The 17,232-nt window shown below is 39.2% G+C and overlaps 1 protein-coding gene across 1 annotated transcript in view; it reads right to left on the bottom strand.

The window, feature by feature from the left end:
• Positions 1-3,870: 3,870 nt before the first annotated feature.
• The window catches only part of BCAT1 (branched chain amino acid transaminase 1), a 62,492-nt gene continuing 49,130 nt past the window's right edge, over positions 3,871-17,232 (bottom strand). Inside the window, exons 9-12 of the mRNA XM_050914902.1 lie at positions 14,077-14,162; positions 12,042-12,182; positions 10,802-10,876; positions 3,871-4,626 (exon numbers count right to left, since the gene is read on the bottom strand). Of these exons, the coding sequence (XP_050770859.1) occupies positions 4,585-4,626; positions 10,802-10,876; positions 12,042-12,182; positions 14,077-14,162 (344 nt within the window). The 3' untranslated portion in view covers positions 3,871-4,584. The remainder of the gene's footprint in view (positions 4,627-10,801; positions 10,877-12,041; positions 12,183-14,076; positions 14,163-17,232) is intronic.

Genomic DNA, 17,232 nt, shown 5'->3' on the forward strand with positions numbered 1-17,232 from the left:
CAAGATACTTCTACTCTAAAGCAATCCTTGAAATACTGGACTTTACATGGCATCTTTCTCTGCTGCTTAAAAAGCTTTCTGGAAGGCTTATTTGATCTGTAGTAAAATAACTTTTTATGCAAAAGTTTGGATTAGAGTTAGAAGTGGTATAAGTGGTAGTACTACCACTCTGCACTTACAAAGAGGTTAGATAACTTGCCCAGGGTCACAAAGTCAGTGGCAGTCTGTTCAGGCATTACATGTGCAGGTGGTAAAGTGCAATTCTGATCCCTGAACACCTGTAAGATGAACAAAACACTTTTTTTTTTTTTTAAACTGTCACTACTGCTAAAAGCAAAAAGAATACAAAATTTGCTTAAATGGTCACTTTTAGATATGAGACTAAGTGGCATCATGATAGGAGGCTGGGGAAAAGGGGCTACAAGTCTGTGTGGAAGGGAGAGAAAGACAGCAAGGAACAGCCCACCTCAGGGCACGTTCAGCCATCATTTACCTGTCCACCTCTCAGTATACGAGCCTGCCACTAGAACATTAAAACTTACCATCAGCAGGGTGAATCCCATGCAGAGAGAGCCAATATGCCATAGTCTGGCAGGCTGTGCTACCATCTCTGTATTCTATTTCATAGCAAGGCACTATCAACAGACAGTTCACACTAAGCAATCTGTTGAGATTATGCAGATTGTTTTAGAGAGGCCATTGAATTCAAGAGGGTTCCTCCCCTAATTAGGCAGCTATGAAATCAGTCCCAGCTGTTTTTCTGTCTACCTCCTTGGAAGACCATGTTTTAGACATTTCAAATAACTTGCACTCCAAATGACTCTTTCAATATCACATTTTTCCAAATTGCCATTCTTCGTGCCTGAGTAAAAATAAATATAAAATAAGTATACAGGAGAGGATCAATGATATCTTTCTGTTGAATTAGGTAAACCCCAAACAAGAGTTTATCTAGAAAGAGGAGGAGTGGAGGACAACTGCTTTTTGGCTTGAGATAGTTGAACAGGTGTAAACAGTGGCTGGACAGAGAGATCTCTCACTACCTTGCTTTTGCCTTATCAGACTTCCCTTCTATATCCCAGAAAAATCATGTTTGCTTTGCACTGCTACAGACTGAACAGATTATCTACCCTAAGCAGGAACCTTTATTAGCATTCTCAGCAGTCTGTCACTGTAAATTCTCAGTGAATTTGCCCTCATTGCAGTTAAGAATCTAGTTAAGTAATGCCAGTTGCTGAACCCATAACTCTTGGCATCACAACAGCTTGTATGAAATGCCAGTTTCATGAAAAGGTCTCTCATTTGAAGGACTCCTTTCCTATGCATGCTCACCAAACTGAAAATTAAGGACATGTTCAATACTGAAAACAATAATCAAAAGAATGAAGGGGAAAAGAAAGAACATATGAAAATTAGAGTTCATTATTATCATTTTAAAGTACCAGTGTTTGTAAAACATAAGCATGTGAAAGGCTGAATCTCATTTGATCAACTCAATTAAACATTAAATAATTGCAGCCAATTATGCAAATATCACACAACGATATTAATTTGTTGATCTTTTTTGAACAGTCTCAAATTCTCCTAATGTTAGACTATCTTATGTCTTAAATGATCAATTAGCAGAACCATAACTAAGTGATGAAGAATGGATAATTGCCTAGTTATGATGTACCATACTCTTTCTATGTAAATCTGTTGCAATTAAACAAATAGGGCACATGGAGAAAAGATGTGCAGATGTTCTTTTACAATCTATTATTAGCTCAGGGAATACCACAGTTCCCTCCTAAATTTTACAGACAAAAATAGGGAGAATGCAATACCAAATACTCACTATTGTTTACACATTATTTCTTTCCCTTGGTTAACAGGATAAAAAAAACAGTGGCAGAATGCAGGGGAGTACAACATGTAAGATCAGAAGAATTTCCTGTATTATGCTGACCCGTCAGCTCCCTTATTTAGATTTTAAAGTTTAAAATCTAGAACGTGTTCACCTGGATCCCATTTGGAAACAAGCACAACTTTGAGTTGACATAGCCAGAGTAAAGCAATTAACCAAGATGTTGAAGACAACAGTTAACATACACTACATGTTTTCGTTCTTCTCTGCTAGAAAAGTCTGTGCATTTCTGTGGGTCATTCCAGTTTCAACTCTTATCATTTTGAAGTCTCCGTCAGCTCAGAATGTGCAGTAAAAGGAAAGGTGCCTCTCTGGTCAGTGCAGGAAACAGTGCAAACCACAATAAATGAAACCACCTGGTTTCCTCACATTAAATTACTTGCATCCAATTTAGGAAGAGTTTTACACGACTTTTAGGTTTACACCACAGTAAAATAATTCTTCTAACTGGTCCTTATTCATTCTGACTATTGAATAGATTACTGCTGGTATACTGGTGCCTTCATGGGGATTTTTGATACGTGACACCTGTCAACTCTTCCTTTTGCTGCTAAATCTAAGATGAACATAAGGGCATAGTTTAGATAGTTCAGTAACAGGAAGCCACATGTGGTTGCTCATTACATAATCTTTAGAGAGCTCCATGCCACACTCTAGTTAAAGGCACTCTTTAGTTATGATACTTGTCTCATTGGATAAAACTCTCTACCCCACATTGCATCTTGACATATTCCCCATGTTAATTTTTCCACCCATCTAATTAAATAAAAAGAAAGACTACCAGCAGCTTATAATACATAGTAAGATACTGAATGAAGACCAGCACACAATACAGATTCAAATGGTCAGAAAAGCAGAGACACAATACTACTGCTACTGTAAGTGAAACAACATTTTGTGCTTGCAGTTGTATTCTAAAGAGAAAACTATCCAACAAATTTTAACAATGGTTACATTGCCAGAGAGAACCTTCAACTGTTCTTCATTAAAATATCAGATTGGACTGCAGTGAAAGATAGTAAAATCATGATTTGAGGGAGCAAAAGAAAGTGATGGCTAAGTAGGCGTTGTCTTTAAAATCTGACCAAAAATGAATAGGAAGGCCATAAGGTTACTTTTTAGCAGTTGCATAAGGCATGGATGGTCTATTAGGAATTATATTTTGCCTTTTTAAACTAAGTTAACAAATGCCAGTAACTACAAAGGGCTTACAAAGCATGGGAGATATACTAATGGGTCTTAAAAAAAATAAAGTGCTAAATATTTCTCTTAATACTGGTGCATGTCTACTGCAAACTATGGCAATAAATGTTTCACTTTTACTTCTTATAGGACTCCATTAGTGTCAATAAAGTTCCACCAGTTTTACACTGAAGTAGCACTTTGGAACATTGATACAGAATATGGTGATCCTTTTTGGCAAGAGATATCTTAAAGCTGTTTGACAAAGCTGTGTGCAAAAAGAGAAAGCTAATAAATATTACAGTATGATTGTTACTGAATATTTGCAGAAGTTATTTCCCTAACTATGGGCTACATGCTCTATATTGCTTCCAAATAGTATCAAGACTGCATGTGAGAGAGTAGCAGTATATGAAGAAGTATGTGCTTAATCAGAATGAAACTAGGGTTTGAACGAAATCTCTTTCCTTCTCGTGCTGGATATTTTCTGTTGACAACATAGCTTGTTCCTTTATAGGAAGGCTGTATTAAAGTACACATGTGTCAATGGAGGCTGGATGCATTTCACAGCAAGTGGTGAAGGGGACAAGAAAAACATTTGCTGATCTAAATTATGTGACTGGATGATGAAAGAAATTCCTCAATCCAAAGGTTTGGTTGCTGTGAAGAATGGTTCAACTTTCACAGCCACAGTTGTCTAATCTTATTTTCTAGACATTCACCTGGAAGGCAACACTGTGTCCGCAACGCCCAGCTCTGTGCTAGGCCAGACAAAGGGTAATTCTTGTCTCAGCAGGGCCTGACCCAGCCCTGTAAATCATGTACAGAAGGATGTATTCAACTATTAGAGAGGTATGCACTGCCCAAGCAGCCACTGCATATCCCCAGGGAGGGAAAGGCAATAGGCCAACAGGGAGCACATTGCAGGCTAGATCGACTTGGAGAATTTTGGCCTAAAGGACAGAGCTGTTATTTGACAGAGTATGCATGAGGGGATCTAGAGGGCTATGCAAACTCACGAATCTCCCATACAAGCAGAGTATGGAAGGAAAGAGCATGTGGCTAAACTTAATCATTTCCCAAACACAGAGCAAAAGGCAGAATAACGTCAATAGAACCCTGTGGCCAGCTAACAGGCAACGTCTTTGTGTTATATGACAACGTGCTCTGCTGGTCATGGCAGTTAAAACAAACGAAAGTGAAGAGCAGTTGAAGAGCATTTTACAAGTTTTCAGACTGTACATAAGACACAAGGAGGCACTAAGAAAACCATTAGGAAAGTTCTATTGCTAACATTTAGCACCTCTACCAAGAAGACAGGCTTCTACCAACAGGATTACAGTAGAAATCAAAATGATTGTGTTCACATTTGCCGGATTGTGGAAACAATCATCCTGGGGAGCAAACTGATACAGAAACTATGCTACGCACAGGCAGTTACAGAAGTTGTCATTATTCATGTTTGTTCTGTCTGGAGGGCCTGAACTCTTCCACCTTCACGACACCAGCACTGCCCAATCGCTGTCTTCTCTTCCATACTGAAACAAAGCAAAAATGGAGTTTAAGAATAAAAGTTAAAAATAACAGTGTACAATTATGATAACTTCTTAGGTCTATCCCCAGAAAGATTCATATACACCACTCTGATAGTAGTTTACATTATTTCTTATACCTTTACTTCTGTCTTTGATTTGATTAAAGCCTAAAGGCAGCTTGAGGCTTTATCCATCTTCCAATAAGTAGACTAGGAAGGGGTGATACTGATACTCACTAGAGATGATACAGAATAGTCCTGCTTCACTAGAGCTTTCCATCAATTTAATACAGTTATTCCCTGAGGTCAGTTCACTAATTCATTTATAAGTATGCCCCTGCTCAAGCTCCAATAAACAAAAACATTTGTTTTTATTTCTTTTTATTTTCAAGGTGGCTTTTTATTACAGCATTCTGATTTAATGTGAAATAAAACCCATCACAAATACCATGGAGTACAATTAGAGAGAATTGTAACCCATATAAAACAAGTCGTCTTTCCATACGCAAACCAACAGGATCACCAGGCAGAAATGAAGGCAACCTACCACACGGAGCTGTATCCCTTCCAGGGGAGGATACAGTCCCAAGGCAGCACTTTTGGTTGTTAAGCTGGCTCCATGTTCTAAAGCTCTTTGTCACCCGTCCTGTAAACAATGCTCCAGAGAGCCCCAAAAATGCACATAGGGCTCAAGTATGTAAGTAAAGCAGAGGTGGACAGACTAGTGGCAGATATAAGTTGGAAGCCCTTTCCTTCATAGTACCATGTTCAGGGAGCTTGAAAACAGCTTTCACCAAGGGATAAAGATTGTTTTTAGAGGCTTTATGTAGGCTGAAAAGATCACTTGATGATAAATTTCTCCAGAGAGGATAAAAAGATGTTCCTCCAATCCAGGTTCTGCATCAGCAGGAAAGGACATAAAGGGACATTAAAGCAGAGTGTGCTGGTTTTGGCTGGGACAGAGTTAATTTTCTTCACAGTAGCTGGTATGGGGCTATGTTTTGGATTTGTGCTGGAAACAGTGTTGATAACACAGGGGTGGTTTTGTTATTGCTCAGCAGTGCTTACACAGCATCAAGGCCTTTTCTGCTTCTCACACCACCCCACCAGCAAGGAGGCTGGGGGTGCACAAGAAGCTGGGAGGGGACACAGCCAGGACTCAGCATATAAAGCTGGGGGAAGAAGAAGGAAGGGGGAGACGTTCAGAGTGATGGCATTTTGTCTTCCAAAGTAACCATTACAGGTGATGGAGCCCTGCTTTCCTGGAGATGGCTGAACACCTGCCTGCCAATGGGAAGTGGTGAATGAATTCCTTATTTTGCTTTGCTTGCATGCGTGGCTTTTGCTTTACCTATTAAACTGTCTTTATCTCAACGCATGAGTTTTCTCACTTTTACTCTTCCCATTCTCTCCCCCATCCCGACACGGGGGGAGTGAGCGAGTGGCTGTGTGGTGCTTAGTTGCCTGCTGGGATTAAACCACAACACAGGGAAAAGACAACAGCTCCAAATCAGGATGAGCCAGAAAAACACACTTCTAGATCCACAAAGGAATGATGTTCAGTGTGCTTGTGTTTTGCTCTTTACTCCAGCAGATAAAGCCTCTAAATGACCTCCACATGTATCACATCTACTTTTTCTTTTCATTACTAATTCTGCTGCTCCTGTTCTGCAGTCTGCAATGTGGTTGACTAAACACTGGTATGGTGCTACACAGGACCTTGGACAAAATTACTTGTTCAAAGAATTTCCAGCTTACATTCCCAGATGTCAGTGTGGTTGCCTTGGGAACTCTAACCAAGGAAAAGCAGATGTATCATTAGTTTAACCACAAAGCACTGGATTATCCTCATGTGAGGCAATTTTGTTGAGGATGGGGACAAAGGGAGAAAAAAAAAAAAAAAGAGATGTCTTTGACCTTCATCTCACTGCTTCTCAGAGAAAAGGTGGCACCTCCACCTCCCCAAATCAGAAAGCAGGCAAAGGCCAGGGGATTATTTGTAAGTTTTGCAGGCTTTAGGTAGTAGTATCATCTAATGCTCTGATGCTGACTTCAGAAATTGCAAGGGATGGTCTGAGTTGCCATTTGACTACGGTTTGAACCTGCTTCCAGAATTAAAAGGGAAGATGTTTTACCACAACCAAGATGTTTTCATTCTGGAAATAAAAGCAGAGTTAGCTTCCTTTTCTGATTCTGTCAAAGACTTTGTGACCTCAGGCTAGTCAATCTCATCCCTCTTTTCCCCCCCCATAGGTCCTGCTTTGTAAAAATTAACACATACAATCTCCTTCCCTGGTTGTATTCTGCTGGCCTACCCATTTAGATTGTGCAACTTTGAGAAAGATAGGGTTTTTGACTAAATGTCTGTTCACTGCTGTCTTGACTGCAGTGTTTAAATGTATTTTGTATCATGTAGTATAAACAACATATCTTACCTTCTATCCATCCCTTCCAAGTTGCATCCTGATCTACCCTTTAAAGGGTATAGCAAAAGCTTGTTTATTCTCAAAGCATGGAATGCAAAACCACAAAAACATCTGAGCGGTATTTCAGTGAGTGTATTCCCAGAGAAAAGAATCTCATCTCTAAATCTTCTAACTCAAGCAATTATAGAAGAAAATGTACTATGACTAATTCATTCATAAGCACACCATTACTGTATACAATGTAAATGATTTAATCTAAAATCTTTATCAGCCTTTAGTAATCATGATTTCCAGTCAGTGATAGGAAGGGAAATGTATATCACAGTGCTACCACAGTCTCTCTCAATTGGCATGAGAAATGGAATCAGTTCTGCCCATGAGTTTCTAATTTGTCACTCTACCTCTAGTTCCACTGAACAGCTGTTCAAATCCAAAGAAATCCTGTTGAACACAGAAGACTTGCAAAAGAACAATGAGCAGCATGAAAACAGACTTGGAAACACAATAATGAAGATAATCTGAAAATGTTAAAAAAGCACGTATTGTACCCAAGGGAATCGGTATGATGATATTGGATATGGACCCCTGCACCTCTTGGTCACAGGTTCAAATGCAGGACAATGTTGGTACTGAGAATTTTTACTTTTTTACAAATGTCCATTGTCCAACATGAAATGGATATATTGCCCTAGTTCAGGCAACAGCACAGCACAGAGACCAAAGCTATGTTTGGCTGTAATTTCCATTGCATTTTATTCTTCAGAACTTGGATGTTCTTTGGAATAACAGCCTCAGACTCTCCAAATGATATGACAATAGTCCAATGATACTGCAAAGAGATCTTTTTTCCCCTCTGGTAGAATATATAAAAGATCTTTGTGAAAGATCCTGAAAACTCCCCTGACGTTTTAAGAATATTATATATTCCATTTTGTGTGTTGCAGCATTGTTTTCTGTGTGAAAACCTGGGGTCCATTTGGATATAAGCTCATCTCTCCACAGATAGAAAAGTGCAGAAACACCATCAGCAACCACTGATTGACTCTTAAAGGGGAAGCAGCCGCCATTCTCTTTAAAATCATGTTTCTAACAATGAAGTGTTCTAACTCCTCTGGTTTTTTTTAAAGAAGGAAGAAAACCCAGAAGTAAACATATACATAATAGTCCAGCACTTTCCAGGAGTGATGGATTTACTCTTGGCATGTAACTAAAGAACACATGGCATGTACATAGTTGAAAGGCGAAAAGGTCCATATGCATAGTTGTAAAGTGAAAAGGTCCAAGAAATATAATAGTTAGAAGCAATCCACACTTTTTCAGCCTCCTCCTGAGCCTTGGTTGGGGGTGGAAAAGCAGGGTGACCAGGGAGGGCATGGGAGAAAGCCTCAGGGAGCATCCTGGATAAATTTGTCTTAATAATCCACTCACTATCTATTGGCCAAGAGAGAAAGACACGTATTCCAGTGTTGTCTTCTGAAACAGAATTCTGGATTTCACAAGCCATTCTTCTAGAGAAGGCACTTGCTTGACTCATGACACAAACTGCTAAGGCAGTACCTATTCCCACACAAAACACTCAACAAGGTGCTAGAACTGGCCTCAACTCTTTCTGATGCTGAGCTGTTCCATGGCTGCAATTAGAAGTGATCAGTGCAGACTCAAACTGATCACAAATTGTTGAAGGTCCTAACATATATTGCAAAAGCATCACCTAGACATTAGAAGGTAACACAGGAGTTCCACAAGTGCTTTTAGACATTAAAGATAGATACCTGACATACTAACAAGATGGCTTTAATACAGAGCAGAGAGCTATGGAAACAGTGATCAGTATGTATCACAATGAAAAGTGTATAATAAATCTGGACATATGACAATAAAAAAAATAAAGTGATGGACACCAACTGTTATTTTAGATAGGTGTATCAGGCACTTGGATGAGAAAGATGAAATAAAACTGTGGTATGTAGTGGGATTCTGGAGAAAGGCTACTGTGTATTCTCATATAGTAAGATGATAAAAATGTTACATGTGACTGAGCTGGGAACGTGGAATACCAAGCTTCTCCTTCCCCTTAACAAATAATAAAATCCAGAACCAAAGGTGCCTATGCTTCTTCTTAGCTATCAGTCCTACTGTTTGAAGAGAAAGACCCAGATCCCAAGCCATTACAGCCGGCACAGCTGAAACAACAGGAACATGATGGGAGAGTGCCTCTTTTTGCCCCCATGAAAGTTGGCTCAGCCACCAACACAAAGGTACCAGAACATCAGGAATTCTTTCCTCCCTGAGTTGCAGCCAGAAATATCCAATACTATTCTAAAGAACAAGAGATGCTGATGTCATGTCATCCTCCTAGTGAAGAACAGTCAAGTGGTCTCGCTGTATCATTTGAGCTACAAGTCGGGGGGGCGGGGGAGGGAGAAAAAAAAGTAGTTATGCTGGAGACCAGCAGCTGTGAAAAGTAAAAATATGTAGAGAAACAAAGAGTACAGAAGAACCACTGAAATATGGGATGGCATGACTTCCCCTTGTCTAAGACTGCTCCACCTTACTTGAATTAATCAATGAAAAAAACCTGCAATGAATAGCAATGGATTTAAACTTGGATGGCAATAAAGCACAAAACACTGAATAAATAACATTACATAAATGAACTTCCTTATCATGGGATTTTAGGTGGGTCAACATATGACAGCAGACTGCAATTCCTGAGTAGTTTTTGTCTGGGGTCTCATCAGAAGAACCCCGTGTCAGATTATTTTCTACACACTAGTAAAGGGCCTGTAAAATAGGAAAAAAAAAAAAAAAATCAATTTTAGGACTCTTTCTTAAAAAGTTCTGATTATTTAATGGGATTCATAGACTTGCTGTGTGGTGCAGTACATCTCACCATCTTTCAAGAAGATTCTTAGTTCAGGTCTTACTAGCAGGAAGATAAAAATATTAGTAGCAAATCTAAGAACATCTTGAGCCAAAAGCTAAGAACGTAGAACAGTAACCATCAGACTTGATTTGAAGAAATCATGACAATACTGCCAAGCAGCTCCTATCAGATCTTAAATAAAGGGGCTTGTAACTTGCCAAGACCTACTCCTATCCCCAAATCCCCCACACCGTAAACTATTCTAGATAAGGAGAAGAAAACAGGCTACTAAAATAAGAAGGGCCATCACGTGCTGCTCATTGACTTTACCTGAAATGGTATTGACTCCTATGCCCAGACATGGAGGTCAAGCACAGATTCCAAACAGACTTTGATATTTAGCAGATCACAGAGGAAGGAACTGTTTTAAGAACAAGAAGTGACTGTGTGATTGGAAAGATGCTGAGAAACTGAAATAGTGATCAGTTGGGTGCGCCCAGTGAGTGCTTACTACTTCACCCATCTCTTTATTGATTTGCCTATTTCCATTTGTGATCATGGTTATTAAGGTGCTTCATAATGCTATTTTTTCCCTTAAAAAGGAACCTATAACAACAGTACTGGATTTCACTGATAAAAGTAATATCTTACAACTCTCATCTAGCTTCCAAGATGAACAGGGGAGAAATATATCACTCTCTGTCCATATCATGCTTTCTCAAGGGAAAAACAAAAAAAAAATTGACAGAATAACCACACCAAACAAAAGAGCCTATAGTATCATATAATTGTGCCTACAGCACCATTACTAAAAAGATCATTTTCTGATGTTTTCAGATGTTCACCTTTTATTATTTTATCTGGTTAAAGAAGAGGAAGCACCTTACCTGGATATCACTCAGCTTATTCAGGAAACGGGTTGTTAACTGAGGTCCATTCTCCATAGTTGGAATGTGCAAATGCTGATGTTGAATAAAGAAGGGGGGGGGGGGGGGGGAGGGGGGGGGAGAGAGAGGTAGAGAGAATAACATGTAATAATAGCTTTATATACATATGAATACCTTAGGGTCACCAAGAATTTTAATAAACATTTATCAAGCTTTCTAGCCCTCCCTACAAGTAGGCAAGGATTGTTTTAATGTTTTTTATAGGAGGGCATGCTGAGCCAGTGAAAAGTTAGATCAACTCTTATGCTGTTTTTAAACAAAGGCTAATCTAAGCCTTCCAAAAGATCCATCCAAAATGGAGGGTATATTGTACAGGCAAGAGTAGTAACACTATATACAGTATTTCATTTCAAAGTACATTGTGTAGAAACACAACAGGTACATTTATAGTACTTATCACTCAGCACCTTGATGTCTCTCATATTATCTTCGCATCTGATAATATCAATACATTTATTCCACGTTATTAATTCAAGAAGTATCACCTAACAGGCATTTACTGTACTTGTCATATTTAATGGAACAAAGCACATCCATATATGCAGTTGCAATAACCCAGCCTTCTGAACTAACTTTGTGCTGGCTAAATAGCATCAAGTCAGCTTAACAGTCTGAATGCCTGTGGAATTCCACCTGTGCAGGAGAAATCTCCTGTATGGTGTACAGTAGGTGGAAGCAGCTGTGCACCCTCCTGAAACAGCTCTTCCATCAGAGCTGGATTCCCTGCAATGAGGGGTGAAGAAGAGATGAACTTGAGAAGGAAAGAATGCAGTGGCTCAGAAACTTGGTTCCCTGTGAAAGTCTTTCCTCACTTTTCCCAGGTGCCTTAACTTTGGAAAAAATGTTCAATAAAAGAAACATGAGAGAATGTATTTTTCTATATTTTCAAACAGGCTGGGAGCTGGGAACTTCCCCCCCCCCCCCTTTTCCCACGAATTGAGATTTTATGATTTTAACTATTAAAAAACACCAGAAGACGAGAGGGAAAGTTCTCTTCTGACAACACAGCAGTAACTCACTTGGGAAACAACACACTGACACTGTTCATCTTTCCAGGAGCCTCTGGCAGCACTCCTTTTCTATCTCACTTGGTTTTTGCTTCAGCTGCAATTAATTATGATAAAATTCTGAAGAAAGAAGGAAAGGAGGGAAAAAAAAAAAAAAAGAGACATTTTCTTACCTTGCCCTTATATAAAATTTTAGAGATAGGACATACAACACAAGCTGTTCCAGCACCAAACATCTCCTTTACTCTGTTCTCTTCCAAGGCAGTTGTCAGGTCACTCATGGTGATGTATCGCTCAGACACTTTAAACTCTCCCTGCACAAGAAGAATCAACCATAAAAATTGTAAAAAGTTTAAAAGTGGTTTATATTTTTGTTTTCCATGTTGAAACATCTCTGATAGAGCTATTAGCCTAGTGGCAATCAGTCAAGTTTTGGCTGCGATCTTGTGATCTTTTCAAACCTCCCAATATCACACAAGATAGACTCTAATCAAAAGAATGACCTTCAAGGAAGCCAGTGTTTTGCCAGACACAATGCTGATGACTAAGTGGCACTTCCCTCTGATTAGGTACAGAACATCAATATTGCATTAGGGAATAACACAGCAGAATTTGTCATGGATTATGTGACACAGGATCTGACTGCTCATGGTCTCTAGCATGCTAAAGTTTGTACAAAAATTACTCAATTATGTCAAGAGAGCTTTGCATCCCACTCAGACAATTCCTAAGCAAAATACATTCTGTTAATTCCACCTGCAATGACAACTAGATGTGATATATTTCTTTAATCCCTGGTGAAATTTCACACTGTAGCCTGCACACAGCTGTCACGTACAAAAATTAACTGTACTGCAGGTATGAGTAAAGCAATTAACATTGGACAGTCTTAACATAGGAAGTGTTTTACCCTCTACAAGTGTTGAAGAATGCATAGCAACTGATTGAGGGGACGTGTTTAAAGAACAAAAATAAACATCAAACTTTGAAATTTTCATTTCATGGATTTATGTGGACTTTATTGTCCTATCAGACCAAACTAAAGCTTAGCCCTTGTTTTATATGCAAGCTTTTTAACATGAAACAGAGATGCTTACGATAGCAGAAAACATGATTAGCTCTGGACAGGACAGTATTTGGAGAGAGAGGCAGGGACACCATGTAAGCAGAGTTTCAGGCAGGTTAGGGAATGGAGGTCAGAAAGAAGAGAACAACCTTTGTGAGAGTAGAAGACACCTAATTATTCAAGAGGACAGAGGTGAGAGTCTGGTATCTCACAAACAAGCCCTATCAACTGGGAATATCTGACTGTCTTGTAAAGGAGATGGGACTGAGAAGTGTGCATGCGTATCTGCAGAAGGGGAGTACCAATACAAATAAAGATGCATGAGAGTTCAGTGCAGGTCAACAGGTGGCACACATGCACCACAAAGTACATGCCTAGCTCTCTTCACTACAAGTTAGATTTAAGTGATATAACTGTGAACTGTATTTCGGGAAGTCTTTCAGCTACAGGTGGTTGGAAGCTGAGGTAATACCAGCGGGAAAAGTATCACACATACCTGTGTTATTCCTGTTACTCCTCGCTAAACATAAGCCTGGCCAAAACCAGGAGACAGGATACCGGGCCTGATGAGCCTTTGGCTGTATAGTATTCTTATCCAAGCCGCAATAAAACGTTTGAATACAGTACAGGCAGAGTGAACAGTATGCTGCATTTCAAGATATGAGGTAGTCCCAAGTGTCCAAATAAGTACTTGGATGGCTACACTACAGAATTGGAATCTGGAAGCAGACAGATGACTTCAAGACTGTGGCTAGATGCTAGTTATTAGAAATAAGGGTGGAACTGTGAGAACTAAGTGGAGAAATAGTGTGCTGATGACTGAAGTATAGCTGTGGTCATGCATGGTAATTGTTTGTTTCCTTGTTTTAAGTTGCTGGTACCAGTGGATTTATTAAGAATTTTCATGTTAAATACTACATGGAGCTACTTTAACAAGCTTGATATTGTTCTGTGTGACAGGTGTGGGTATTCTGATGATGTTCCTGGGAATCTATGAATTAGCATGCCCTTAGCTCCCATTTAGGTTAAGGGATTTGACCAGATCAGTTGAACTTCAAGATACTGAGCACGAGGAATGCTTACTTTCATCGATGTTATAACATAATAGTTGAAACCATTACTGCCAAGGTCAAAACACTCACCCAGTTGCGTGCCAGATCCAAAATACTTTGTCTTGTCACTCCTGGAAGGATGATGCCATCTAAAGGTGGGGTTGCCAGTTCATCTTCTGTCAAACACAAAAGAAATAGAAACACTGGTTGAAAAACAAACAAAGAAACAAAAATAACATTTACCGATACTACACCAAACATGAAAATTAAAAAGAAGTTGAACGATATCAGACACGTTCCCTACCCAGTAAGAGGCAACATTTTTCAGAGTTTTATAAGAACACAAGTTACACAAATTTGATTCCAATAAATTGTTGTTGAGTGTTTGGAACCTTTTGAGTACATTTCAGTGGGTGGGGAAGAAACCTATTTAATACATTAATAAATACATGGCTAAAGCCTAGTGGTAGGTTTTATTCCTCAGTATATTATGGATTCACTGTATACTACTGGGAACCATTGAATGGCTCAGTCTTCAAATTCAGAATAGAAAGGCACAAGAGAAAGCCATGCCTAATAATCCCAGGGTAGATCATGACTTCCCCTGAACTGCTTTACTTAATTTAGGAATATGGGGTTCAGTATACCTACTTCGTAGCATTAATATGAAACTTCTACCAGAAATTTTGAGGCCCATTTACTGAACAAGCAAAGCAGTGGAAACCTTGCCAAATGCATCTTGAGAGGACGCTTCCTTAATGATCTTTTGTCTTAGTCTAGACATCCTTTTTTCCCCCCTAATTTTCTCTTTGCACAAAAAGAGAAGTCCTAATAAAATTCCAAAAGCACCAACAACTCAAATTGTTCAAGTTAGCTTGTTTGCCTTGCTTGCTTTTGAAAAAGAACATTAGATAAATGTTCATTTAACATAACTAATGAAACAGTAGATAAATGGTAATCCATACTTGGTAAATACTTAAATTACAACACAGAAGTTTGTATGTAGTCTTTGTTCTTCCATCTGACCTTTGCAGCAAATCAGAGTCAATCTTTTTCATTTTAAACCATCACTTTCATTTTGAACCATCACACAGCATACTCAGTGGTTTCTATTATCAGAGAACACTGAGCATTTACTCTTTCAGACAGCCAGGCTCTTTTAAGATAGTCTCAGATTTGCACTGAGAAGTGAAGACATCCACAGTCTTTCAGTAATACTCTTCAGATTTTTTTCCTAACCATTTTCTCTTCCCAATGAGAATCCATTCTCTTTCTTGATCTCAAGAGGATACTATGCTGCTTATTAAATCCACAAACCATTAAGGTTTTTGATTCATTTTTACCTAGGTCACATAAAAGAACAAGATATGTATCTTCATGTTTTTATTATGCCCCCTTCTCCCTACCCACAAAAGATCACTGAATCCAGGCCTGTTTGAACCAGTCTCAAAGGAGAAGCTGTCTTAAAAATGTTTCTATAGGTCCTATGAAAACTTGCAGCTGGGTAGGAGAGAGAAACACAGTATTCATCCTTGCACTGAGAGAGCAGGTTGAGCTCAGCTGCTTAATACTCTGTTTTCAACAGTCAGCTAAATAATTCTGTGCACAAACACTGCCTGCCAGCCAGTGCATACAAAGCTCCAGACTGACTGCAGCATGGGCTCTCTCCCTCTCTGCAAAAGGGGGCTTTGGGAGCTGGGGTGGGATAGGGGAAATGGAGGATAAATAAATGGAATTGTTCATTGAATCTGTTACTCATTGTCCATTCTCTCAGGAAACGTTTGTTACTTTTTAATGCAGCCACCCCTGGATTTATTCATTTGGACTAGAAGATTTTCCTACCTATGCTTCCACATTCCTTTTATGAGGATCCATACACACATAAGTAATAGATGTAAACTGCCATGCCAAAATGTATAAAAAAGCTGCCCTAGAACAGGCTATATATTCTGCTCTGGTTTGACTAACCAATAGTGTCATTCCGTAACCTATCCCAGACTCCTAAGCACAGCAGTGGTCTCTTCTTTGTCATACAGTCAGGAACAATAGCTTTCCTTTTTTGGAGTCTGTCTAACATCATTCCTAATTGTGATATGTGTCTGGTCCTAATTCTGGCACAACTATCAAAAGAAGAGGACTTAAAAACTTCCCATGAGCCACAGGGCTCACCTGATTCTGAACACTGAAAATCTGATGTTCTGCATTTGTGACCCAGTCATATACAAGTGCTCCCCTTTCTTTAACAGAAAACTTCAAATAATGTGGACCTCAATACCAAAGACTGTGACTACACACCAGATAATGTTCACTATTTGGTGATGTTGTCATAGATCTTGGCCAGGACCTGTTTTACCTCAACAATATATATTAATTGATTTGAGCTAGTTTGAAAAGGTGCCAGGCCAAACCACCCGCCAAACAGCACTGAGCAGACAGGACATAGGAGTCTCAAAATGTTTCAAACAGCCTGCTCCGTAGAATTTTGTCAAGTATACATATGATGCCTACCAGCCTGGGGCCACCCAAGGAACATCTGCTCCCCTCGCATCCGGCAGAGATGATAATGCTATACAACATGGCATGCCAAAAAGCTCATCCTCTCTGCGAATTGATGCCAAACCAGGCTCCATATGACATCAGTTTGTCCATCTCCAAAAAAACAGACTGTGAGCTCACAGACTCCATTTGCCTTCTGAATTATTTTGATGGGCTAGAAGCCTTAAAATGTATGGTAGCAAAAAGTGGGGGAAAGGCATTTGAAGAAAAATGTCAAGGTTTCTCTTCAGTTGACTACTGTTATTGTTACAGTAGTAGCACTATCAGTTCAGTGCCCCATTACACTAGGCATGGTATAGGCATGCTGTAACAATGGAACTTCATCAGAGTGTTTAAAGGGATTTTTAAAATGAGGTCTTGCATATTACACAGCTTCAATTTTTACACACCTGTATTTACAAACATATAGCAGATAAGATTCCAAACATGGGATGCCTTCAGTACTAGTCACACTATAACAATGCTGAGAAATTCACCAAAATATATTTTACCAAAATGATAACAGATACCAAGTGAACTTCAGGGTGAAGGAGAACCCAGGAAACCCTGATTTCACTATTATTAACAGCTGACTTCCTCTCCCAGTTTGTTCTGGACCTTTCTATTTCTTTCTCCTTATTTCCCTCAGGCTTTTCTTCTGCTCTCCCCTCATGCAATCACTCTGTCTTTGCATCTCTGTCAACTTACTTT

This window comes from Gymnogyps californianus, chromosome 1 (genome assembly GCF_018139145.2).
Source record: "Gymnogyps californianus isolate 813 chromosome 1, ASM1813914v2, whole genome shotgun sequence".
Lineage (NCBI taxonomy): Eukaryota > Metazoa > Chordata > Aves > Accipitriformes > Cathartidae > Gymnogyps > Gymnogyps californianus.